Source organism: Salvelinus fontinalis, chromosome 21, assembly GCF_029448725.1.
Source record: "Salvelinus fontinalis isolate EN_2023a chromosome 21, ASM2944872v1, whole genome shotgun sequence".
In the NCBI taxonomy this organism is placed as follows: domain Eukaryota; kingdom Metazoa; phylum Chordata; class Actinopteri; order Salmoniformes; family Salmonidae; genus Salvelinus; species Salvelinus fontinalis.
The window spans coordinates 15,391,951-15,418,901 of NC_074685.1; the positions used below are offsets into that span (position 1 = coordinate 15,391,951).

General features: G+C 44.5%; 1 protein-coding gene across 12 annotated transcripts in view; it reads left to right on the forward strand.

Moving 5' to 3' along the window:
* The window catches only part of LOC129818309 (ceramide transfer protein-like), a 75,873-nt gene that overhangs the window by 12,611 nt on the left and 36,311 nt on the right, over positions 1–26,951 (forward strand). For 7 of the 12 annotated variants that reach the window (XR_008753922.1, XR_008753923.1, XM_055874066.1 and 4 more), the window contains 2 exons: positions 16,034–16,150; positions 19,340–19,417. The exons of 1 other annotated variant lie outside the window; for it this stretch is intronic. Coding sequence is in view for 9 of the 11 variants with exons in the window: in XM_055874066.1 (XP_055730041.1) it covers positions 16,034–16,150; positions 19,340–19,417 (195 nt within the window). In the remaining 2 variants the exon portion in view is untranslated. The remainder of the gene's footprint in view (positions 1–16,033; positions 16,151–19,339; positions 19,418–26,951) is intronic. 4 more of the 12 variants (XM_055874071.1, XM_055874068.1, XM_055874072.1 and 1 more) reach the window with 2 other exon arrangements.

Genomic DNA, 26,951 nt, shown 5'->3' on the forward strand with positions numbered 1-26,951 from the left:
CCTGACCAGAATGATGGATTGTCCCGAAATCATTATGCCTGAGTTTGGTTGAACAGACATTGCCAGGGAGAGAAAGTCCATTACACATGAGCAAGCTTCGACCCAGACACCACCTCAAGCCTACAACTCAATATTAAAATAGGCAATTTACATGACAGGGAAAGGAGCATTCTAAACAGTTTAAATTACAATGTCAAACTCAGGACAGATGTGCTAATATAATGAGTCTATTCTCAGAGCATAACAGTACATCTCATTAACATTGTATTGGTCTAATTTCTGAATGTAGGCTTTCGGAGACCACAGAATGATCAGCATGGTACGAATTACAGGAGAGCCATTGGGGGGCTCAGCTCCTCTGAATGAGACATTCGCTCCCCTAAATGCAACAGAAGTCAAACTTTTTTGTGGGAGGGTCTCTAAATTATGCTAATTTAACCATTCTCTTGTTTGTTTAAAATGCAGTGGTAAATATATTTTAGTGGTAAATATGAAAATAAAATCTTCCAATGAAAAGAACCTCTGTCACGGTTTAAATCATGTATTAAGAATAGTCTTTATTCCAATTTATCCATTGATTTATCATTGTTTGCTTATGTCACTCAGCTGTTTAGAGTGCTCAAATCGATTTGATTGGTCGCATACACATATTTAGCAGATGTTATTGTGGGTGTAGCGAAATGCTTGTGTTCCTAGCTCCAATGGTGCAGTAGTATCTAACAATTCACAACAATACACACATCTAAAAGTAAAAGAATGGAATTAAGAAATATATACATATTAGGATGAGCAATGTCAGCGTGGCATTGACTAGAATACAGTGTGTATATACACGTGATGAGTAAAACAGTATGTAAACATTATTAAAGTGACCAGTGATTCAATGTCTATGTACATAGGGCAGCAACTTCTATGGTGCAGGGTTGAGTAACCGGGTGGTAGCCGGCTAGTGACAGTGACTAAGTTCAGGACAGGGTACTGTGTGGAGGCTAGCTAATGATGGCTATTTAACAGTTTGATGGCCTTGAAATAAGAAGCTGTTTTTCACTCTCTCTGTCCCAGCTTTGACGAACCTGTACTTACCTCGCCTTCTAGATGATAGCAGGGTGAACGGGTCGTGGCTCGGGTGGTTGGTGTCCTTGATTATCTTTTTGGCCCTGTGCCCAAGAACACTATGGTGGTCTGCTTGAAACATGTTGGTATTAGACTCAGTCAGGGACAGGTTGAAAATGTCAGTGAAGACAATTATCAGTTGGTCAGCGCATGCTCAGAGTACCCATCCTGGTAATTAGTCTGGCCCTGCAGCGTTGTGAATGTTGACATGTTTAAAGGTCTTACTCACATCGGGTACGGAGAGTATGATCACACAGTCGTCCGGAACGGCTGTTGCTCTCATACATGTTTCAGTGTTACTTGCCTCGAAGCGAGCATTTAAGTAATTTAGCTCGTCTAGTAGGTTGTGTCACTTGGCAGCTCGTGGCTGTGCTTCCCTTTGTGGTCTGTAATAGTTTGCAAGCCCTGCCACATCCGACAAGCGTCAGAGCCGGTGTAGTAGGATTCAATCTTAGTCTTGTATTGACGCTTTGCCCGTTAGATGGTTCGTTGGAGGGCATAGTGGGATTTCTTATAGGTTTACGGGTTAGAGTCCCGCTCCTTTAAAGCTTTAGCTCTACCCTTTAGCTCGGTTCGAATGTTACCGGTAATCCATGGCTTCTGGTTGGGGTATGTACGTACAGTCACTGTGGGGACGACGTCATCGATGCACTTATTGATGAAGCCAGTGACTGATGTGGTGTACTCTCAATGCCATCAGATGAATCCCGGAACATATTCCAGTCTTTGCTGGCAAAACAGTCCTGTAGCTTAGAATCTGCTTCATCTGACCGCTTTCTTATTGAGCGAGTCACTGGTGCTTCCTGCTTTAGTGTTTGCTTGTAAGCAGGAATCAGGAGGATAGAATTATGGTCAGATTTGCCAAATGGAGGTCGAGGGAGAGCTTTGTATGCATCTCTGTGTGTGAAGTAAAGGTGGTCTAGAGTTTTTTTATTTAAAAAAATGTATTTTTCTTCTTTTTTCCCCTCCCCCCTATGGTTGCACATTTAACATGCTGATAGAAATTAGGTAAAAATGATTTGTTCTCTTTCAAGTATTCATTTCGGTATTTCTCTATGGGATACGGCCCCAGCGTATTTGTCAGAAGCCTATTACACTGTCGAGACGTGTACATCGGGGAAGGGTGTCCTCCTACCTTATAATAGCGGCTCTCTGAGTCATTCAAACACCTCTTCTCGCTTTTCATCAGAAAGCTTACCTCGACACGACTGCATTTTCCAGAAATAGCTAAACTGTCCACAGACGTGAGCTTACAAAAATTATTACCGGGAGTAACGGGCACAGCTGTGACACTGCAAACTCGTTCACAACCACGTTAGCTGTATCCAAACTGACTAGTCGTCGGAAAGATAGCCACCACGCTAGCTAGCTTTTGGTGTTTTTACTTCGGGCAAGAAAAGTTTTTACTAGCTACACCAAGCTATCTTTTCTAACCTGTCCTTTCAGAAACAGTATCCGGCCATCACACCGAGTGCCACCGTCGAAGATAACCCATGCTAATCGCTAGCTATCGGACTAGCCTACCATGCTATTTTTTTCTTACAGATACAAACAAACCGTCCAAGCTATGGTGACAAAGGCATCTCCCACCCCAAACAAGGAGAAGCTCCCAGCACGAATCTGCTCCTGTGTAGTTAGATATCGGCCAAGGGCACCCACTCGGTGTGCTCAGCTTGCTTTGGGCTGCAACATGCCCATGAATCATTAGCCTCCCCCGGCTCCTGTCCATGCTGAGCCTTCTTCACCGTGAAGAGCCTCTGTCGCAGGCTAGCATGCCAAGCTAGCCTGAGTCAACATGACCCTAACATGGGGACCGGCGCACCGGAGGTGATGGAAATCCTCATGGGAGATCGTGGAGAACTAGCTGGGGCGGCCAGCTCGACTCCATGGCCCCGCTGCGGGAGGACTCCACCAACGACATCGCGTAAAAGGTAAAACGCTCACTAAACAACGCCTCACCCACTGGATAGTGGAGGGTATCGCTTTGGCCTAAACAAGTAAGGGTCTTCAGTCTGCTGGCCTACTGGCTCATTCCACGAGCGGAATGGCTATGTCCTGGGCTTTATTTAAGGGCAAATCTATCCAAGATATTTGCTCAGCAGCGAGTTGGGCTTCGCCTCATACATTTGCAAAGTTTTATAGGCTCGTTGTCACTGCACTGACCCTGGCGCATATTGTTTTACTTCTAGGATCTTCTGAGGGGCAAGGCCCATTTGTGTGATATATATATATATATATATATATATATACACAGTATATCACAAAAGTGAGTACACCCCTCACATTTCTTTTTTAAAAATATTTGAGTATATCTTTTCATGTGAAAAAGTGAGTACACCCCTAGGTGAAAATGTCCAAATTGGGCCCAATTAGCCATTTTCCCTCCCCGGTGTCGTGTGACTCGTTAGTGTTACAACGTCTCAGGTGTGAATGGGGAGCAGGTGTGTTAAATTTGGTGTCATCTCTCTCACACTCCCTCATACTGACTGGTCACTGGAAGTTCAACATGGCACCTCATGGCAAAGAACTCTCTGAGGATCTGAAAAGAATAATTATTGCTCTACATAAAGATGGCCTGGGCTATATGAAGATTGCCAAGACTCTGAAACTGAGCTGCAGCACGGTGGCCAAGACCATACAGCGGTTTAAGTGGACAGGTTCCACTCAGAACAGGCCTCGCCATGGTCGACCAAAGAAGTTGAGTGCACGTGCTCAGCGTCATATCCAGAGGTTGTCTTTGGGAAATAGACGTATGAGTGCTGCCAGCATTGCTGCAGAGGTTGAAGGGGTGGGGGTGTCAGCTTGTCAGTGCTCAGACCATACGCCGTACACTGCATCAAATTGGTCTGCATGGCTGTCGTCCCAGAAGGAAGCCTCTTCTAAAGATTATGCACAAGAAAGCCCGCAAACAGTTTGCTGAAGACAAGCAGACTAAGGACATGGATTACTGGAACCATGTCCTGTGGTCTGATGAGACCAAGATAAACTTATTTAGTTCAGATGGTGTCAAGCGTGTGTGGCGGCAACCAGGTGAGGAGTACAAAGACAAGTGTGTCTTGCCTACAGTCAAGCATGGTTGTATGAGTGTCATGGTCTGGGGCTGCATGAGTGCTGCCGGCACTGGGGAGCTACAGTTCATTGAAGGAACCATGAATGCCAACATGTACTGTGACATACTGAAGGAGAGCATGATCCCCTCCCTTCGGAGACTGGGCCGCAGGGCAGTATTCCAACATGATAACGACCCCAAACACACCTCCAAGCCGACCACTGCCTTGCTAAAGAAGCTGAGGGTAAAGGTGATGGACTGACCAAGCATGTCTCCAGACCTAAACCCTATTGAGCATCTGTGGGGCATCCTCAAACGGAAGGTGGAGGAGTGCAAGGTCTCTAACATCCACCAGCTCCGTGATGTCGTCATGGAGGAGTGGAAGAGGACTCCAGTGGCAACCTGTGAAGCTCTGGTGAACTCCATGCCCAAGAGGGTTAAGGCAGTGCTGGAAAATGATGGTAGCCACACATAAAATATTGACACTTTGGGCCCAATTTTGACATTTTCACTTAGGGGTGTACTCACTTTTGTTGTCAGCGGTTTAGACATTAATGGCTGTGTGTTGAGTTATTTTGAGGGGACAGCAAATTTACACTGTTATACAAGCTGTACACTCACTACTTTACATTGTAGCAAAGTGTCATTTCTTCAGTGTTGTCACATGAAAAGATATACTCAAATACACTGCTCAAAAAAATAAAGGGAACACTTAAACAACACAATGTAACTCCAAGTCAGTCACACTTCTGTGAAATCAAACTGTCCACTTAGGAAGCAACACTAATTGACAATACATTTCACATGCTGTTGTGCAAATGGAATAGACAACAGGTGGAAATTAGAGGCAATTAGCAAGACACCCCCAATAAAGGAGTGGTTCTGCAGGTGGTGACCACAGACCACTTCTCAGTTCCTATGCTTCCTGGCTGATGTTTTGGTCACTTTTGAATGCTGGCGGTGCTTTCACTCTAGTGGTAGCATGAGACGGAGTCTACAACCCACACAAGTGGCTCAGGTAGTGCAGTTCATCCAGGATGACACATCAATGCGAGCTGTGGCAAGAAGGTTTGCTGTGTCTGTCAGCGTAGTGTCCAGAGCATGGAGGCCCATCAGGAGACAGGCCAGTACATCAGGAGACGTGGAGGAGGCCGTAGGAGGGCAACAACCCAGCAGCAGTACCGCTACCTCCCCCTTTGTGCAAGGAGGAGCACTACCAGAGCCCTGCGAAATGACCTCCAGCAGGCCAGAAATGTGCATGTGTCTGCTCAAACGGTCAGAAACAGACTCCATGAGGGTGGTATGAGGACCCGACGTCCACAGGTGGGGGTTGTGCTTACAGCCCAACACCGTGCAGGACGTTTGGCATTTGCCAGAGAACACCAAGATTGGCAAATTCGCCACTGGCGCCCTGTGCTCTTCACAGATGAAAGCAGGTTCACACTGAGCACATGAGCACATGTGACAGACGTGACAGAGTCTGGAGACGCCGTGGAGAACGTTCTGCTGCCTGCAACATCCTCCAGGTTTGGCGGTGGGTCAGTCATGGTGTGGGGTGGCATTTCTTTGGTGAGCCGCACAGCCCTCCATGTGCTCGCCAGAGGTAGCCTGACTGCCATTAGGTACCGAGATGAGATCCTCAGACCCCTTGTGAGACCATATGCTGGTGCGGTTGGCCCTGAGTTCCTCCTAATGCAAGACAATGCTAGACCTCATGTGGCTGGAGTGTGTCAACAGTTCCTGCAAGAGGAAGGCATTGATGCTATGGACTGGCCCGCCCGTTCCCCAGACCTGAATCCAATTGAGCACATCTGGGACATCATGTCTCGCTCCATCCTCCATCCCATCCGCCACCTCATCAGGAGCATGCCCAGGCGTTGTAGGGAGGTCATACAGGCACGTGGAGGCCACACACACTACTGAGCCTCATTTTCACTTGTTTTAAGGACATTACATCAAAGTTGGATCAACCTGTAGTGTGGTTTTCGAGTGTGACTCCAAATCCAGACCTCCATGGGTTGATAAATTTGATTTCCATTGATCATTTTTGTGTGATTTTGTTGTCAGCACATTCAACTATGTAAAGAAAAAAGTATTTAATAAGAATATTTCATTCATTCAGATCTAGGATGTGTTATTTTAGTGTTCCCTTTATTTTTTGAGCAGTGTATTAAAAGAAAATGTGAGGGGTGTACTCACTTTTGTGATATACTGTATATATATATATATATATATATATATATATATATATATAGCACAGATTAGTCGGTCGTCAGGATAAGCTTGTCTGGCAATAAGGGAGTCAGTATATCCCAAAGTGAAATACCATTATGGCTGGCGTAGTGTAATAAGGCTTCTGACGAATACGCTAGGGGCGTATCCCATAGTGAAGTACCTCACTCATACTATCTGAGAACCGGGGTTAGTCATAACCTATAGTTTCCCTGCATTAAAGTCCCCAGCCACTAGGAGCGCCACCTCCTGGATGAGTGTTTCCTGTTTGCTTATGGCCGTATACAACTCATTGAGTACGGTCTTAGTGCCAGCATCGGTCTGCGGAAAATATAGATGTAAACTCTCTTGGTAAAGAGTGTGGTCTACAGCTTATCATGAGATACTTTACCTAAGGTGAGCAAAACCTTGAGACTTCCTTAGATTTCATGCACCAGTTGTTTACAAATATGCATAGGCCGCCTCCCCTTGTCTTACCAGAGGCCGATGTTCTATCCTGCCGAAAAAGCCCTAAAACCCGCCAGCTGTATGTTAATCATGTCGTCGTTCAGCCACGACTCAGTGAAACATAAGATATTACAGTTTTTAATGTCTCGTTGGTAGGATATACGTTCTCGTAGTTTGTCTATTTTATTATCGATTGATTGTAAGTTGGCTAATAGGACTGATGGTAAAGGTAGATTACTCTCTCTGCGACGGATCCTTACAAGGCACCCGGACCGTTGTCCACAATACCTCCATGTTTTCCTCCTGCGAATGACTGGGATGAGGGCCTTGTTAGGTGTCTGGAGTAAACCCTTCCCATCTGACTCGTTGAAGAAAAATTCCTCCAGTACGGGGTGAGTAATCGCTGCCCTGATATCAAGAAGCTCTTTTCGGTCATAAGACATGGTGGCAGAAACATTATGTACTAAATAAGTTACAAATAACGCGAAAACATACACAATAGCACAATTGGTTACGGGATCGTAAAACGGGATTTCAGATTGTCAGTGACATGTACGCTGAGGAACTTTGAAGCTTTTCACCTTCTCCACCGCGGTCAACTGTGATGTAAGTGCCTTAATGTGTTTGGACTCCAGGAATAATTTCTTGTCCCTAAGAAGTATTAGTAGTATTAGACCTAATATTTAGGTAATGAATGAAGGCTACACCTCCCTGGTCTGTCTTCACCGTGCTTTTTGCGCAGTTACGCACCTGACCTCTGCTGCCTCTCAGCTACAGCTTTTCCTCTTAGCCCTTGGAGTCCCAGGAAAAGCTAGACTACAATAGCTTGTTGTACATTTAATTCAAGCATTTTATTTACTTCTACTAGCCTATCAAGGAGAATTTCCAGCTTGATCTTGCTTGTTGATTGTAAAATAGGCAGAGAGAGCGCTAGCTGTTCCCATATGCTATAGGCTATGCAAGCCTCCGCTGTTCCTCTTCACTTGAAATCCCAGGAAAAGCTATAGGGTACAAAAGCTATAGGACATGTTTTTTTATATACTAAGCCCAATGGTCTTTTTGTGAAGAGAAGCAGGCTTGCTCTTGCTAAATATAAAATGGGCCTATGTCACGTTCCTGACCTGTTTTCTCTTGTTTTTGTGTGTGTTTAGTTGGTCAGGGCGAGAGTTGGGGTGGGCATTCTATGTATTGTGTTTCTATGTTGGGTTTATTGTGTTGCCTGATATGGTTCTCAATTAGAGGCAGGTGTTTGATGTTTCCTCTGATTGAGAACCATATTAAGGTAGGCTGTTCTCACTGTTTGTTTGTGGGTGATTGTCTTCTGTGTCTGTGTATGTCGCACCACACGGGACTGTTTCGTTGTCGTTCGTGTATGTAGTCTGTTCCTGTTCGTGCGTTCTTCGTGTTATTATGTAAGTTCCATGTTCAGGTCTGTCTACGTCGTTTTATTTGTTTTGTAGTTTATTCAAGTGTTCTTCGTATTTCGTCTTACTTTAATAAACATCATTATGTCCACATTCCACGCTGCGCTTTGGTCCGATCCCTATTCCTCCTCTTAAGACAAAGAGCATGAGAACGACCATTACAGCCTAGGCCAAATGAACTGTCGCCCGGGACAGACCGAGAGACAGCAAAAAAGTGGAAGGCACTTGCAAACCACTTGAGCATCGAGGCAAACAATGACATGATGTAAAAGATGTGCAGGCTAAACAGCGTCTGTTGTTGAATTGCTACATTTCTATATTTTTCATTAAAGATTTTACTTTCAAAGATTTTACAGTTCATATAAGGAACTCAGTCAATTTTAAATAAATTCATTAGCCATAATCTATTGATATAACATGACTGGGAATACAGATATGTATCTGTTGCTCACAGATCCCTTTAAAAAAAAAAATAGGGGCGTGGAAGTTGCTGAATATTGGTGGGAACTGGAACACGCTGTCGTACACGTCGATCCAGAGCATCCCAAACATGTTCAATGGCTGACATGTAAGATGATGCAGGTTATGGAAGAACTGAGACACTTCCAGCTTCTAGGAATTGTGTACACATCCTTGCAACATGGGACCGTGCATCATTATGTTGGAACATGAGGTAGTGGCGGAGGATGAATGGCACGACAATGGGCCTCAGGATCTAGTCACAGTATCGCTGTGCATTCATATTGCCATCGATAAAATGCAATTGTATTCATTGTTCGTAACTTATGCCCGCCCGTACCATAACCTCACCGCCACCATGGGGAACTCTGTTTACAAAATTGACATCAGCAAACCGCTCGCCCTCACAACGCCATACGCATGGTCTGCGGTTTTGAGACCTGTTGGACGTACTACCAAATTCTCTAAAACGACATTGGAGGCGGTTTATGGTAGAGAAATTAACATTAAATTATCTGGCAACGGGCCTCCCTAGTGGCGTGGTGCTAGCTGTGTCACTACAGATCCTGGTTCGATCCCGGGCTGTATCGCAGACTGCCGCAACCGGGAGACCAATGGCGCACAATTGGCCCAGCGTCGTCCGTGTTAGGGGAGGGTTTGGCTGGCTGGGTTGTCCTTGTCTTATCGTGCTCTAGCGTCTCCTGTGGCTGGGCGCAATGCACGCTGACACGGTCGCCAGGTGTACGGTGTTTCCTCCGACACATTGGTGCGGCTGGCTTCTGGGTTAAGCGAGCAGTGCGGCTTGGCGGGGTTGTGTTTCGGAGGACGCACGGCTCTCGACCTTCGCCTCTCCCGAGTCCGTACGAGAATTGCAGCGATGGGACAAGACTGTAACTACCAATTGGATATCACGAGAAAGGGGTAAAAAAAAGTTATCTTGCAACAGCTTTGGTGGACATTCCTGCAGTCAGCATGCCAATTGCTCACTCCTTCAACTTGATACATCTGTGGCATTGTGTTGTGTGTCCAAACTGCACATTTTATAGTGGGCTTTTATTGTCCACCTTTTATTGTCCCTTTTATTGTCTTTTATTGTAATGATCATGCTTCTTTATATACCACCTGTCAGGTGGATGGATTATCTTGGCAAAGGAGAAATGCTTAGTAATAGGGATGTAAACAAATTTGTACCAACAGTTTGAGAAAAATAACCTTTTTTGTGTGTATGGAACATTTCTGGGGTCTTTTTATTTCAGCGGATGAAACATGGGACCAACACTTTACATATTGCGTTTTATATTGTTGTGTACATTGAAGTATTATTTGCAGTCACTGACAATGAACACACCCTGGAGCACTGAATGGTCTTGTTTCCACCTTATTAATAAGCCTACATCGTGTAGTAGGATGCGTTGCTCAGTTGATTGACAGTTGTACTGCAGAATGTTAAACGGTCAGCTGGTGTGGATGCTCGACAACATTTATAGTGATGTATAATTTATTGTTATACTTATCGTCCTTGGTGTGGATGGCCCTTAACTTTGGCTAAAGATTTGATATGTTGAATCTTGGAAACTCCAGCCAAGGACATGAGACGTTCTAAAACTAGACAGTTAAGATCAAACAAATCGTTGTGTTTCATCTTATGTATCTGAACTGGGGTTTATGATCATGGCTATTCCGTGCCAGTAGACCAGTGACTTGTGTGAAGTAGCTAGCTAGTTAGCCAATATCAGTGTGGCTTTCAGACCAGAAATCAGAAATACAACAGAAGGTCAAGTAATGTTATACATATAAGTTAGCTACTTACGACTAATATACAGTGCATTCGGAAATTATTCAGACCCCTTACCCCTTTTTGTCCCGTTAGTCTTGTTCTAAAATTGATTTAAAAACATTTTTAAATCATTCATCTACACACACTACCCCATAGTGATAAAGAAAAAACTGGTTTTTAGAAATGTTTGCTAATTTGTTCAAAATAAAAACAGATATACCTTACATAAGTATTCAGACCCTTTGCTGTGAGACTCTAAATTTAGCTCAGGTGCAGCCTGTTTCCATTGATCATCCTTGAGATGTTTCCACAACTTGATTGGATCCAGCAGTGGTAAATTCAATTGATTGGACATGATTTGGAAAGGCACACACCTGTCTATATAAGGTCCCACTGTTGACAGTGCATGTCAGAGCAAAAACCAAGCCATGAGGTCGAAGGAATTGTCCGTGGAGTTCCGAGACAGGATTGTGTCGAGGCACAGATCTGGGGAAGGGTACCAAAACATTTCTGCAGCATTGAAGGTCCCCAAGAAGACAGAAGCCTCCATTCTTAAATGGAAGTAGTTTGTAACCACCAAGAATCTTCCTAGAGCTGACCGCTTGGTCAAACTGAGCAATCAGGGGAGAAGGGCCTTGGTCAGGGAGGTGACCAATAACCCGATGGTCACTGACAAAGCTCCAGAGTTCCTCTATGGAGATGGGAGAACCTTCCAGAAGGACAACCATCTCTGCAACATTCCACCAATCAGGCCTTTATGGTAGAGTGGTCAGGCGGAAGCCACTCCTCAGTAAAAGGCACATGACAGCCCGCTTGGAGTCTAAGGCACCTAAAGACTCTCGGATCATGAGAAACAAGATTCTCTGGTCTGATGAAACCAAGATTCAAATCTTTGGCCTGACTGCCAAGCATCACGCCTGGAGGACACCGTGGCAGCATCATGTTGTGGGGATGTTTTTCAGGGACTGGGAGACTAGTCAGGATCGAGGGAAAGATGAACGGAGCAAATTACAGAGAGATACTTGATGAAAACCTGCGCTAGAGCGCTCAGGACCTTAGACTGGGGTGAAGGTTCACCTTCCAACAGGACAGCGACCCTAAGCACACAGCCAAGACAACGCAGGAATGGCTTCGGGACAAGTATCTGAATGTCCTTGAGTAGGCCAGTCAGAGCCTGGACTTGAACCCAATCGAACATCTCTGGAGAGACCTGAAAATATCTGTGCAGCGACGCTCCCCATCCAACCTGACAGAGCTTGAGAGAATCTGCGGAGAAGAATGGAAGAACTACTATCTTTGAGTACTTCTGGTCCCCACAAGGATAGTAAAACCAAACACACACACACTCCATTCAAAACAAACAGTAAAGCAGTCAAACACCCTGGTCTCAAACTTGGATGCTGTTGTTGTTTACTGAAAGAGATTTGACATCTCCCTGCTGCGTTTATGGGTCAGAACGTCTTCACTCACTCGCTCTACTGTTTAAATCTACCCCCCCTCTCCTTCTCTCGCTCTTAACTCAATTTCAATATATGGGGCTTTATTGACATGGGAAACATATGTTTACATTGCCAAAGCAAGTGAAATAGATAATAAACAAAAGTGAAATAAACAATACAAAATTAACAGTAAACATTACACTTACAAAAGTTCCAAAATAATAAAGACATAGTGTTGTAATGATGTGCAAATAGGGAAAATAAATAAACCATATAGGTTGTATTTACAATGGTGTTTGTTCTTCACTGGTTACCCTTTTCTTGTGGCAACAGGTCACAAATCTTGCTGCTGTGATTGCACACTGAGGTATTTCACCCTATATATATATATATATATATATATATATCGGAGTTTATCAAAATTGGATTTGTTTTCTAATTCTTTGTGGGTCTGTGTAATCTGAGGGAAATATGTCTCTCTAATATGGCCATATACACTACTCAAAAAAATAAAGGGAACACTTAAACAACACAATGTAACTCCAAGTCAATCACACTTCTGTGAAATCAAACTGTCCACTTAGGAAGCAACACTGATTGACAATAAAATTCACATGCTGTTGTGCAAATGGAATAGACAACAGGTGGAAATTAGAGGCAATTAGCAAGACACCCCCAATAAAAGAGTGGTTCTGCAGGTGGTGACCACAGACCACTTCTCAGTTCCTATGCTTCCTGGCTGATGTTTTGGTCACTTTTGAATGCTGGCGGTGCTTTCACTCTAGTGGTAGCATGAGACGGAGTCTACAACCCACACAAGTGGCTCAGGTAGTGTAGCTCATCCAGGATGGCACATCAATGCGAGCTGTGGCAAGAAGGTTTGCTGTGTCTGTCAGCGTAGTGTCCAGAGCATGGAGGCGCTACCAGGAGACAGGCCAGTACATCAGGAGACGTGGAGGAGGCCGTAGGAGGGCAACAACCCAGCAGCAGGACCGCTACCTCTGCCTTTGTGGAAGGAGGAGCAGGAGGAGCACTGCCAGAGCCCTGCGAAATGACCTCCAGCAGGCCACAAATGTGCATGTGTCTGCTCAAACGGTCAGAAACAGACTACATGAGGGTGGTATGAGGGCCCAACATCCACAGGTGGGGGTTGTGCTTACAGCCCAACACCGTGCAGGACCTTTGGCATTTGCCAGAGAACACCAGGATTGGCAAATTCGCCACTGGCACCCTGTGCTCTTCACAGATGAAAGCAGGTTCACACTGAGCACATGTGACAGACGTGACAGAGTCTGGAGACGCCGTGGAGAACGTTCTGCTGCCTGCAACATCCTCCAGCATGACCGGTTTGGCGGTGGGTCAGTCATGGTGTGGGGTGATGCAATGGACTGGCCCACCCGTTCCCCAGACCTGAATCCAATTGAGCACATCTGGGACATCATGTCTCGGTCCATCCACCAACGCCACGTTGCACCACAGACTGTCCAGGAGTTGTCGGATGCTTTAGTCCAGGTCTGGGAGGAGATCCCTCAGGAGACCATCCGCCACCTCATCAGGAGCATGCCCAGGCGTTGTAGGGAGGTCATACAGGCACGTGGAGGCCACACGCACTACTGAGCCTCATTTTGACTTGTTTTAAGGACATTACATCAAAGTTGGATCAGCCTGTAGTGTGGTTTTCCACTTTAATTTTGAGTGCGACTCCAAATATAGACCTCCATGGGTTGATAAATTTGATTTCCATTGATAATTTTTGTGTGATTTTGTTGTCAGCAATTTCAACTATGTAAAGAAAAAAGTATTTAATAAGAATATTTCATTCATTCAGATCTAGGATGTGTTATTTTAGTGTTCCCTTTATTTTTTTGAGCAGTGTATTTGACAGGATGTTTAGAATTGCAGCTTAGTTTCCACCTCATTTTGTGGGAAGTGTGCACAGCCTGTCTTCTCTTGAGGACCAGGTCTGCCTTCGGCGGCCTTTCTTATGCTCACGGAGTCTGTACCTAGTTGAAGTCTGTACCTAGTTAGAGATTACCTTAATTGTGGGTCAGTCACAGTGGTCAGGTATTCTGCGTACTCTCTGTTTAGGGCCAAATAGCATTCTAGTTCAGTTTTCTTTTGTAAATTCGTTCCAATGTGTCAAGTAATTCTCTTTTTTTCCCTTCGTGATTTGGTTGGGTTTAATTGTGTTGCTGTCCTGGTGTCTGTCTGTCTGAACAGAGCCCCAGGACCAGGTTGCTTAGGGGGCTCTGTTCCAGGTTTATTTGATTGTAGGTGATGGCTTTGTTATGGAAGGTTTGGGAATTGCTTCCTTTTAGGTGGTTGTAGAATTTAACGGCACTTTTCCTGATTTTGATCATTTGTGCGTGTCGGCCTAATTCTACTCTGCATGCATTATTTGGTGTTTTATATTGTACACTGAGGATATTTTTGCAGAATTCTGCATGCTGAGTGTTTGTCCCATTTTTTTTAATTATTGGTTGGTGAGCAGACCCCAGACCTCACAACCATAAAGGGCAATGGGTTCTATAACGGATTCAATTATTTTTATCCAGATCCTAAATGTTATGTTGAATTTTATGTTCCTTTAGATGGCATAGAAGGACTTTCTTGCCCTGTCTCTCAGATCGTTAACAGCTTTATGGAAGTTACCTGTGGCGCTGATGTTTAGGCCGAGGTGTATGTATACTTTTTTTGTGTGCTCTAGGGCAACGGTATCTAGATGGAATTTGTATTCCTGGTCCTGGGAACTGAACCTTTTTTGGAACATCGTTATTTTTGTCTTACTGAGATTTACTGTCAGGGCCCAGGTCTGACAGAATCTGTGGAGAAGATCTAGGTACTGCTGTATGCCTTACTTTGTTGTGGACAGAAGCACCAGATCATCAGCAAACAGTAGACATTTGACTTCAGATTCTAGTATGGTGAGGCCGGGTGCTGCAGACTGTTTTAGTGCCATTGCCAATTCGTTGATATATATGTTAAGGAGGGTGGGACTTAAGCTGCATCCCTGTCTCACCCCCCGGCCCTGTGGAAAGAAATTTGTGTTTTTTGCCAATTTTAACCGCACGTTAGTTGGACCTCCCTTTGCGGCTATAACAGCCTCCACTCTTCTGGGAATGCTTTCCACTAGATTTTTGAAAATATCTGCGGGGATTTGCTTCCATTCAGCTAGTGCGGTCAGGCATGGATGTTGGGCGATTAGACCTAGCTCGTAGTCGGCGTTCTAATTCATCCCAAAGGTGTTCGATGGGGTTAAGGTCAGGGCTATGTGCAGACCAGTCAAGTTCTTCTACACTGATCTCAACAAACCATTTCTGTATGGACCTCGCTTTATGCACAGGGGCATTGTCATGCTAAAACAGGAAACGGCCTTCCCCAAACTGTTGGCACATAGTTGGAAGCACAGAATCGTCTAGAATGTCGTATGCTGTAGCGTTAAGATTTCCTCTCACTGGAACTAAGGGACCTAGCCCGAACCTTGCCTGAAAAACATCCCCATTATTTCGCCTCCACCGAACTATACAGTTGACACTATGCATTAGGGCAGGTAGCGTTTTCCTGGCATCCGCCAAACTCTGATTCATCCGTCGGACTGCCAGATGGTGAAGGGTTACTCATCACTCCAGAGAATGCGTTTCCACTGCTCCAGAGTCCAATGGCGTCGAGCTTAACACCACTCCAGCCGACGCTTGGCGTTGCGCATGGTGATCTTAGGCTTGTGTGCGGCTGCTCGGCCATGGAAACCCATTTCACGAAGCTCCCGACAAACAGTTATTGTGCTGACTCCGCTTCCAGAGGCAGGTTGGAACTCGGTAGTGAGTTCCAACCGAGGATGGACTATTTTTACGTGCTACGCGCTTCAGCACTCAGCGGTCCCGTTCTGTGAGCTTGTGTGGCCTACCATTTCGCGGCTGAGCTGTTGTTGCTCCGAGACGTTTCCACTTTACAATAACAGCACTTACAGTTTACCCTTCATATCTCCCTCCCCCCTCTTTCTTCTTGACAGGCCCACTATGTTAAATGTTTTGTTGATATGATTTATATATACTAATCATATTTCTCTCTCTACCCTTTCTATCTCTACCCTCAGCCCCTTGAATTTGATGAGTGCAGGCTTGACATCAGTGTTAACGACAGTGTGTGGTACCTGAGAGCCATAGACTCAGAACACAGACACCAGTGGATCAACTCCATCAAACTACACAGGGTAAGAGACACACATCACCAGAGTTTGCGATATGTCTTTCTGATTGTATTGTATTTGAGTTCTGTCATTTTGAAATGGAATGGATCTAACTTGGTTCTTTCCTCTGCTGTATTCTTCTTTAAATTACATGTTTTATTGCCACAACTTATAAACGCAACATGCAATTTAAACTATTTTAGCCAATCAGAAGTGTTTCCCCAGAAAGGGCTTTATTACAGACAAATACTCCTCAGTTTCATCAGCTGTCCAGGTGGCTGGTCTCAGACGTTCCCGCAGGTGAAGAAACCGCATGTGGAGGTCCTGGGCTGGCGTGGTTACACCTTGTCTGTGGTGAGGCCGGTTGGACGTACTGACAAATTCTCTTAAATGGTGTTGGAGATGGCTGTTGGTAGTGAAATTAACATTCAATTCTCTGGCAACAGCTGTGGTAGACATTCCTGCAGTTGGCATGACAATTGCACGCTCCCTCAAAACTTGAGACATCTATGGCATTGTGTTTCGTGACAAAACTGCACATTTTAGAGTGGCCTTTTATTGTGCTTGGGACAAGGTGCACCTGCGTTATGACCATGCTGTTTATTCAGCTTATTTATATGCCACACCTATCAGGTGGATGGATTATCTTGGAAAAGGAGAAATGCTCACTAACAGGGATGTAAACAAATATATGCACAACATTTGAGAGAAATATTATTTTTGTGCGTATGGAAGAAAAAAAAACATTCAGCTCATGAAACATGGGACCGCACTTTACATGTTGCCTTTATATTTGTGTTCAGTACATTTTCCACTATCTAGGTTTCCATCCAATCGGCAACAGATTTTCATGCAAATATAGACTGCTGCTCCACTTGGGAGGCCCACTTTCACCACCCTGTAAAGTTCGTCATAACTTATTTTGTCTGCCTAATATTCTGCATGGTTTCCCGAGTCGTAGTGGGAGGACAACACACCTTGTCATCGTGTGACTCCAAGTTTACTTTGATATGATGGTAATTATATCAATATTTGCACATAAAGGTGTTTCCATCGCCATTTTCTCACATAATACATTTTACTGACACAAAAAGATCCCACCATCTTGAACAAAGAAAAGATCTTTCTGCATTTATAAAATTGTATTGAAACTTCCTATTTCCATCACAGCTGTCATTATATTTTTTATACGGTATGAATTTACTCAAACAGCTGACTGAAGACAGGACGCCTGGACATTCGTGCGATCGAGTCAGTTTCTGCTGTAAAATGGACTTGCTTCTTGCTGAAACAAGCAGGGTGTTGTAGCAAATTAGTCTTCAGTTTCCTAGGCAATACCCCCCTTGCCTGCAGCACGTACAGTCAGGGGCGGAGGAGAGTATAAAATATGTATTTTATTTATATATATATATATATATATATATATATATATATATATATATATATATATATATATATAAATAAATCACACACACACACACACAGTTGAAGTCGGAAGTTTGCATACACCTTAGTCAAATACACTTAAACTCAGTTTTTCATAATTCCTGACATTTAATCCTAGTAAAGATTCCCTGTCTTAGGTCAGTTAGGATCACCGCTTTATTATAAGAATGTGAAATGTCAGAATAATAGTAGAAAGAATTATTTATTTCAGCTTTTATTTCTTTCATCACATTCCCAGTGTGTCAGAAGTTTACATACTCAATTAGTATTTGTAGCATTGCCTTTAAATTGTTTAACTTGGGTCAAACGTTTCGGGTAGCCTTCCACAAGCTTCCCACAATAAGTTGGGTGAATTTTGGCCCCTTTCTCCTGACAGAGCTGGTGTAACTGAGTAAGGTTTGTAGGCCTCCTTGCTTGCACACGCTTCTTTGGTTCTGCCCACACATTTTCTATAGGATTGAGGTCAGGGCTTTGTGATGTCCACTCCAATACCTCGACTTTGTTGTCCTCAAGCCATTTTGCCACAACTTTGGAAGTTTGCCTGGGGTCATTGTCCATTTGGAAGGCCCATTTGCGACCAAGCTTTAACTTCCTGACTGATGTCTTGAGATTTTGCTTCAATATATCCACATACTTTTCCTACCTCATGATGCCATCTATTTTGTGAAGTGTACCAGTCCCTCCTGCAGCAAAGCACCCCCACAACATGATGCTGTCACCCCCATGCTTCACGGTTGGGATGGTGTTCTTCGGCTTGCAAGCCTCCTCCTTTTTCCTCCAAACATAACAATGGTCATTATGGCCAAACAGTTCTTTTTTTGTTTCATCAGACCAGAGGACATTTCTCCAAAAAGTACGATCTTTGTCCCCATGTGCAGTTGCAAACCGTAGTCTGGCTTTTTTATGGCGGTTTTGGAGCAGTGGCTTCTTCCTTGCTGAGTAGCCTTTCAGGTTATGTCGATATAGGACTCGTTTTACTGTGGATATAGATACTTTTGTACCTGTTTCCTCCAGAATCTTCAAGGTCCTTTGCTGTTGTTCTGGGATTGATTTGCACTTTTCACCAAAGTACGTTCATCTCTAAGAGACAGAACGAGTCTCCTTCCTGAGCGGTATGACGGCTGCGTGGTCCCATGGTGTTTATGCTTGCGTACCATTGTTTGTACCGATGAACGTGGTACCTTCAGGTGTTTGGAAATTGCTCCCAAGGATGAACCAGACTTGTGGAGGTCTACAATTTTTTTTCTTAGGTCTTGGCTGATTTATTTTGTTTTTCCCACGATGTCAAGCAAAGCGGCACTGAGTTAGAAGGCAGGCCTTAAAATACATCCACAGGTACACGTCCAATTGACTCAAATTATGTCAATTAGCCTATCAGAAGCTTCTAAAGCCATGACATAATTTTATGGAATTTTCCAAGCTGTTTAAAGGCACAGTCAACTTAGTGTATATAAACTTCTGACCCACTGGATTTGTGATACAGTGAATTATAAGTGAAATAATCTGTCACGAAAAACAATTGTTGGGAAAATTACTTGTGTCATGCACAAAGTAGATGTCCTAACCGACTTGCTATTCGAACGGTTATAATGGTGACCACGGTCATTTGGCTGACAAATAACCGTCGTCCAAAATTCCATGATCGTCACTTGTGGTGCATAGTTGGTTGAGAGTTGTTTCAGTCATTTCGCATAGCATTTCCTGTTACACACATTCACTCATAGATAAAACTGTATTAACCATGTGTGATGTGTCTGTTTCTACTAGAGCCTTAGAGACGGGAGGATAGACAGTAGAATCATCCAGAGGACCTCACTAGTCCCTCCATCAGCGGTGTGTTTAATGGCAAGTCTATCTACACTAAACCCAAAGCTACTGTTTAATCTATTTCCCTACAGCACAGTACCCTTAATATAGTGTGTGTGTTCTTTTATCCGGAGTTGTCATTTGCTGTTCTCACCATTTAAAAACAGGTCAGATAAGGGGGGAGTGAGTGGCACCTATTGTTTACACTCAGAATGAAGGACAAAGCTTCCAGGGAGAGGTTCTCACTGTTAAGTTTATGTTTTAAGTATCCCTATATTTCTGTTACGGGGCTTTCTTTTCACTCTGTTATTAGTGCGCCTGCGTAGGGGTCTCGTTGTTGATGGACCTGGCCCGAGTGCAATGGCAGCCATGTAGTGTGCTAATACTAATAATATACACTGCTCAAAAAAATAAAGGGAACGCTTAAACAACACAATGTAACTCCAAGTCAATCACACTTCTGTGAAATCAAACTGTCCACTTAGGAAGCAACACTGATTGACAATAAATTTCACATGCTGTTGTGCAAATGGAATAGACAAAAGGTGGAAATGATTGGCAATTAGCAAGACACCCCCCAAAACAGGAGTGATTCTGCAGGTGGTGACCACAGACCACTTCTCAGTTCCTATGCTTCCTGGCTGATGTTTTGATCACTTTTGAATGCTGGCGGTGCTCTCACTCTAGTGGTAGCCTGATACGGAGTCTACAACCCACACAAGTGGCTCAGGTAGTGTAGCTCATCCAGGATGGCACATCAATGCGAACTGTGGCAAGAAGGTTTGCTGTGTCTGTCAGCGTAGTGTCCAGAGCATGCAGGCGCTACCAGGAGACAGGCCAGTATATCAGGAGACGTGGAGGAGGCCGTAGGAGGGCAACAAACCAGCAGCAAGACCGCTACCTCTGCCTTTGAGCAGGAGGAGCACTGCCAGAGCCCTGCAAAATGACCTCCAGCAGGCCACAAATGTGCATGTGTCTGCTCAAACGGTCAGAAACAGACTCCATGAGGGTGGTATGAGGGCCCGACGTCCACAGGTGGGGGTTGTGCTTACAGCCCAACACCGTGCAGGACGTTTGGCATTTGCCAGAGAACACCAAGATTGGCAAATTCGCCACTGGTGCCCTGTGCTCTTCACAGATGAAAGCAGGTTCACACTGAGCACATGAGCACATGTGACAGACGTGACAGAGTCTGGAGACGCCGTGGAGAACGTTCTGCTGCCTGCAACATCCTCCAGCATGACCGGTTTGGCGATGGGTCCGTCATGGTGTGGGGTGGCATTTCTTTGTGGGGCCGCACAGCCCTCCATGTGCTCGCCAGAGGTAGCCTGACTGCCATTAGGTACCGAGATGAGATCCTCAGACCTTGTCAGACCACATGTGAGACCATATGCTGACACATGCACATTTGTGGCCTGCTGGAGGTCATTTTGCAGGGCTCTGGCAGTGCACCTCCTTGCACTAAGGCGGAGGTACCGGTCCTGCTGCTGGGTTGTTGCCCTCCTACGGCCTCCTCCACGTCTCCTGATGTACTGGCCTGTCTCCTGGTAGCGCCTGCATGCTCTGGACACTACGCTGACAGACACAGCAAACCTTTTTGCCACAGTTCGCATTGATGTGCCATCCTGGATGAACTGCACTACCTGAGCCACTTGTGTGGGTTGTAGACTCCGTCTCATGCTACCACTAGAGTGAGAGCACCGCCAGCATTCAAAAGTGACCAAAACATCAGCCAGGAAGCATAGGAACTGAGAAGTGGTCTGTGGTCACCACCTGCAGAATCACTCCTGTTTTGGGGGGTGTCTTGCTAATTGCCTATAATTTCCACCTTTTGTCTATTCCATTTGCACAACAGCATGTGAAATTTAATGTCAATCAGTGTTGCTTCCTAAGTGGACAGTTTGATTTCACAGAAGTGTGATTGACTTGGAGTTACATTGTGTTGTTTAAGTGTTCCCTTTATTTTTTTGAGCAGTGTATAATATAATATAATTAGTAAATGTTGTTAAACTGGAACCTAGTTGTTGTGTCACTTCAAGTTAACATTGATAGCAGAGGATGGCTAATAACTACAATGTGCCACCTCGGTTCGACAAGAAGAGGTCGTATGAAAGTTGGGAAAATTAACTTGGATTCTGGAAACGGGTTACTAATCTGGACAATAAAAGGCACGCACTTGCATTTGGTATTATCGCTCGACGGAAGAGTGAGAGATACAGCACTGGAAATATCCGTTGAGGATTTGAACAAGGATGACGGTATGGGAACTTTGATCAGAGCACTGGATTCTGTGTGCCTTAAAGAAGAGAGAGACCGTGCCTACGAGGCATATTCAAACTTTGACAGTGTTACTAGAGACATTTCGGTTGCAATGACAGACTACATAATGGATTTCGAACAGAGGTACAATAGGATGCACAAGTACGACATGGTTCTCCCGGATGCAGTGTTAGCTTTCAAGTTTCTAGATACTGCCTGTCTGGATGGCAGGGAGAAACAGTTGGCTTTGACTGCTTGTACTGTGCTGACTTCTGCATTAATGAAGTCTTCACCAAAAACATTCTGGGGTGAAACACGTCTGTTGCGCCAATAACAGATGGAATGCAAGTGAGTGACGTACCATATTACACTGAGCAGCAGAGAAAAGGCGCCAACAAGTCACGTTTTCAAGACAACCAGAAGAGGGCGCCATTGCCCGGGACAAATCCACTGGACAAATACGGAAGGAGATCAAAATGTGCTATTCGTCAAAGCACTTAACATTGGATTACAGACTGTCCTCATAAAAATGAACAAGTTAAACTAACAGAGGAAAATGTAAACACAGAGAGAGAGCAGTTTAACATTACACTGTTTTCAAACGAATCTGCTTCTGATACTGGGATCTTGATAGTTGATAGAATCCTTAAATCAAATAACATTTTATTGGTCACATACACATGGTTAGCAGATGTTAATGCGAGTGTAGCGAAATGCTTGTGCTTCTAGTTCCGACCATGCAGTAATATCTAACAAGTAATCTAACAATTTCACAACAACAAAGGAAAGAATAAGAATATGTACATATAAATATATGGATGAGCGATGGCCGAACAGCATAGGCAAGATGCAGTAGATGGTATAGAGTACAGTATATACAAATGAGATGAGTAACGTAGGGTATGTAAACATTATATAAAGTGGCATTGTTTAAAGTGACTAGTGATACATTTATTACATTAAATTTTTTATTATTAGTCGCTAGAGATTTGAGTAGGTATGTTGGCAGCACCCACTCACTGTTAGTGATGGCTGTTTAACAGTCTGATGTCCTTGAGATAGAAGCTGTATATCAGCCCCCGGTCCTAGCTTTGATGCACCTGTACTGACCTCGCCTTCTGGATGATAGCGGGGTGAACAGGCATTGGCTCGGGTGGTTGTTGGTTGGTGGTTGATGATCTTTTTGGCCTTCCTGTGACATCGGGTGGTGTAGGTGTCCTGGAGGGCAGGTAGTTTGCCCCCGATGATGTGTTGTGCAGACCTCACTACCCTCTGGAGAGCCTTACAGTTGTGGGTGGAGCAGTTGCCGTACCAGGCGGTGATACAGCCTGACAGGATGCTCTCGATTGGGCATCTGTAAAAGTTTGTGAGCGTTTTTGGTGACAAGCCAAATTTCTTCAGCCTCCTGAGGTTGAAGAGGTGCTGTTGCGCCTTCTTCACCACACTGTCTGTGTGGGTGGACCATTTCAGTTTGTCCGTGATGTGTACGCAGAGGAACTTAAAACTTTCCAACTTCTCCACTACAGTCCCGTCGATGTGGATGGGGGGTGCTCCCTCTGCTGTTTCCTGAAGTACACGATCATCTCCTTTGTTGACGTTGAGTGTGAGGTTATTTTCCTGACACCACACTCCGAGGGCCCTCACCTCCTCCCTTTAGGCCGTCTCGTCGTTGTTGGTAATCAAGCCTACCACTGTAGTGTCGTCTGCAAACTTGATGATTGAGATGGAGGCGTGCATGGCCACGCAGTCATGGGTGAAAAGGGAGTACAGGAGAGGGCTGAGAACGCACCCTTGTGGGGCCCCAGTGTTGAGGATCAGCGAGGTGGAGATGTTGTTTCCTATCCTCACCACCTGGGGGCATCCCGTCAGAAAGTCCAGGACCCAGTTGCACAGGGCAGGGTCAAGACCCAGCAAGTGGTACCGGAGCGCCAAGTCTAGGTCCAAAAGGCTTTTTAACCTCTCTGTGCAACGGATCCCTTTTACGGGATCATTTTCCTAAACAACTGCTGAATTGCAGGGCGCAAAATATTACTAAAAATATTTATAATCATGCAATCACAAGTGAAATATACCAAAACACAGCTTAGCTTGTTGTTAATCCACCTATTGTGTCAGATTTTGAAAATATGCTTTACAGCGAAAGAAATCCAAGCTTTTGTGAGTGTATCAATCAATGCTAGAACAGCTATCCCCAAATTAGCATGGTCAAGAAAGTCAGAAAAGCAATCAAATTAATCGCTTACCTTTGATAATCTTCGGATGTTTTCACTCACGAGACTCCCAGTTACACAATAAATGTTATTTTTGTTCGATAAATATTTATATAATAAAACAAAAAAACACCATTTGGGTTGCGCGTTATGTTCAGAAAACTACAGCCTCGTTCCCGTCCTGAAAGGCAGAAGAAAATTCCCAAACGTATCAGATTCAAAAATATTACTAAAAATATTTATAATCATGCAATCACAAGTGAAAAATACCAAAACACAGCTTAGCTTGTTGTTAATCCACCTATCGTGTCAGATTTTGAAAATATGCTTTGCAGCGAAAGAAATCCAAGCTTTTGTGTGAGTATCAATCAATGCTAGAACAGTTAGCCTTATATTAGCTTGGTTAGCTTGGTCAGAAAAGCAATAAAATTAATCGCTTACCTTTGATAATCTTCGGATGTTTGCACTCACGAGACTCCCAGTTACACAACAAATGTTATTTTTGTTCGATAAATATTACTTTTATAACAAAAAACTCAATTTGGGTTGCGCGTTATGTTCAGAAAACCAAAGCCTCGTTCCGTTCGACGAAAATTCCAAAAAGTATCCGTAATGGTCATAGAAACATGTCAAATCTTTTTTATAATCAATTCTCAGGTTGTTTTTAACAAACATAATCGATAATATTTCAACCGGACCGTAACCTACTCAATAAGAGAGAAAAAGAAAATGGAGAGCTACCTCTCGCGCGCAGGAACTAATCAGAGGACACCTGACTAGTTTTGAAAAATCTCGCTAATTTTTCAAAATAAAAGCCTGAAACTATGTCTAAAGCCTGGTCACAGCCTGAGGAAGCCATTGGAAAAGGAATCTGGTTGATACCCCTTTAAATGGAAGAAAGACGGTCCAGGAAACACAGATAAAAAAATAAAAAAAAGCACTTCCGGGTTAAATTTTCTCAGGTTTTCGCCTGCAGAATCAGTTTTGTTATACTCACAGACAATATTTTGACAGTTTTGGAAACTTTGGAGTGTTTTCTATCATAATCTGTAAATTATATGCAAATTCTACGATCTGGACCTGAGAAATAGTCTGTTTACCTTGGGAACGTTATTTAAAAAAATATATATATATCTGACCCCAATCGTCAAGAGGTTAATGACGAGTTTGGAGGGTACTATGGTGTTAAATACTGAGCTGTAGTCGATGAACAGCATTCTTACATAGGTATTACTCTTGTCCAGATGGGTTAGGGCAGTGTGATTGCGATTGCGTCGTCTGTGGACCTATTGGGGCGGTAAGCAAATTGGAGTGGGTCTAGTGTGTCAGGTATGGTGGAGGGGATATGATCCTTAACTAGTCTCTCAAAGCACTTCATGATGATGGAAGTGAGTGCTACGGGGCGATAGTCATTTAGCTCAGTTACCTTAGCTTTCTTGGGAACAGGAACAATGGTGGCCATCTTGAAGCATGTGGGAACAGCATACTGGGAGAGTGATTGATTGAATGTGTCCGTAAACCCACCAGCCAGCTTGTCTGCGCATGCTCTGAGGACACGGCTAGGGATGCCGTCTGGGCCGGCAGCCTTGCAAGGGTTAACACGTTTAAATGTTTTACTCACGTTGGCTGCGGTGAAGGAGAGCCCGCAGGTTTTGGTAGCGGGCCGTGTCGATGGCACTGTGTTGTCCTCAAAGCGAGCAAAGAAGTTGTTTAGTTTGTCTGGGAGCAAAACATCGGGGTCTGTGACGGGGCTGGTTATCTTTTTGTAGTCCATGATTGACTGTAGACCCTGCCACATACCTCTCGTGTCTGAGCCTTTGAATTGTGACTCTACTTTGTCTCTATGCTGACGCTTAGCTTGTTTGATTGCCTTGCGGAGGGAATAGCAACACTGTTTGTATTCGGTCATGTTTCCGGTCGCCTTGCCCTGATTAAAAGCAGTGGTTCGCGCTTTCAGTTTTGCGTAAATGCTGCCATCAATCCACTGTTTCTGGTTGGGGAAGGTTTTAATATTCGACGTGGGTACAACATCACCGATGCACTTGCTAATAAACTCGCTCACCGAATCAGCGTATACATCAAGGTTGTTGTTCGACGCTATCCGGAACATATCCCAGTCCGAGTGATCGAAGCAATCTTGAAGCGTGGAATCCGATTGGTCGGACAGGCGTTGAACAGACCTGAGCACGGTTGTTTCCTGTTTTAGTTTCTGTCTATAGGCTGGGAGCAGCAAAATGGAGTCGTGGTCAGATTTTCTGAAAGGAAGTCGAGGGAGGGCTTTGTATGTGTCGCGGAAGTTAGAGTAACAATGATTAAGGATTTTGCCGGCGCATTCGATAGGCTGATGAAATTTATGGAGGATCTGCTTTAGGATCTGCAGTGATTGATACTGCATGTACACGCACAGTGTGTGGCGCAAAATGGCTTGATAGCAATGTCAGTGAACAAAATTTGAAAGAAGTACAAAATATGATTGACACACCACAAGCAACTGAGCTTTCAAATTTGGAGATGGGAGAATCATCCATTCTACCAAGAGAGTCAAGATACCAGCAAAAATGTGTCAGACTAAGTGTTACATTGAAACAGAAGTGGTCCTTACATGATCTCGCCATCACGGTTGACAACTCCATTGTGTCCTCCTCCCAGAGCGCTAAGAACCTTGGCGTGATCCTGGACAACACCCTGTCGTTCTCAACTAACATCAAGGCGGTGGCCCGTTCCTGTAGGTTCATGCTCTACAACATCCGCAGAGTACGACCCTGCCTCACACAGGAAGCGGCGCAGGTCCTAATCCAGGCACTTGTCATCTCCCGTCTGGATTACTGCAACTCGCTGTTGGCTGGGCTCCCTGCCTGTGCCATCAAACCCCTACAACTCATCCAGAACGCCGCAGCCCGTCTGGTGTTCAACCTTCCCAAGTTCTCTCACGTCACCCCGCTCCTCCGCTCTCTCCACTGGCTTCCAGTTGAAGCTCGCATCCGCTACAAGACCATGGTGCTTGCCTACGGAGCTGTGAGGGGAACGGCACCTCAGTACCTTCAGGCTCTGATCAGGCCCTACACCCAAACAAGGGCACTGCGTTCATCCACCTCTGGCCTGCT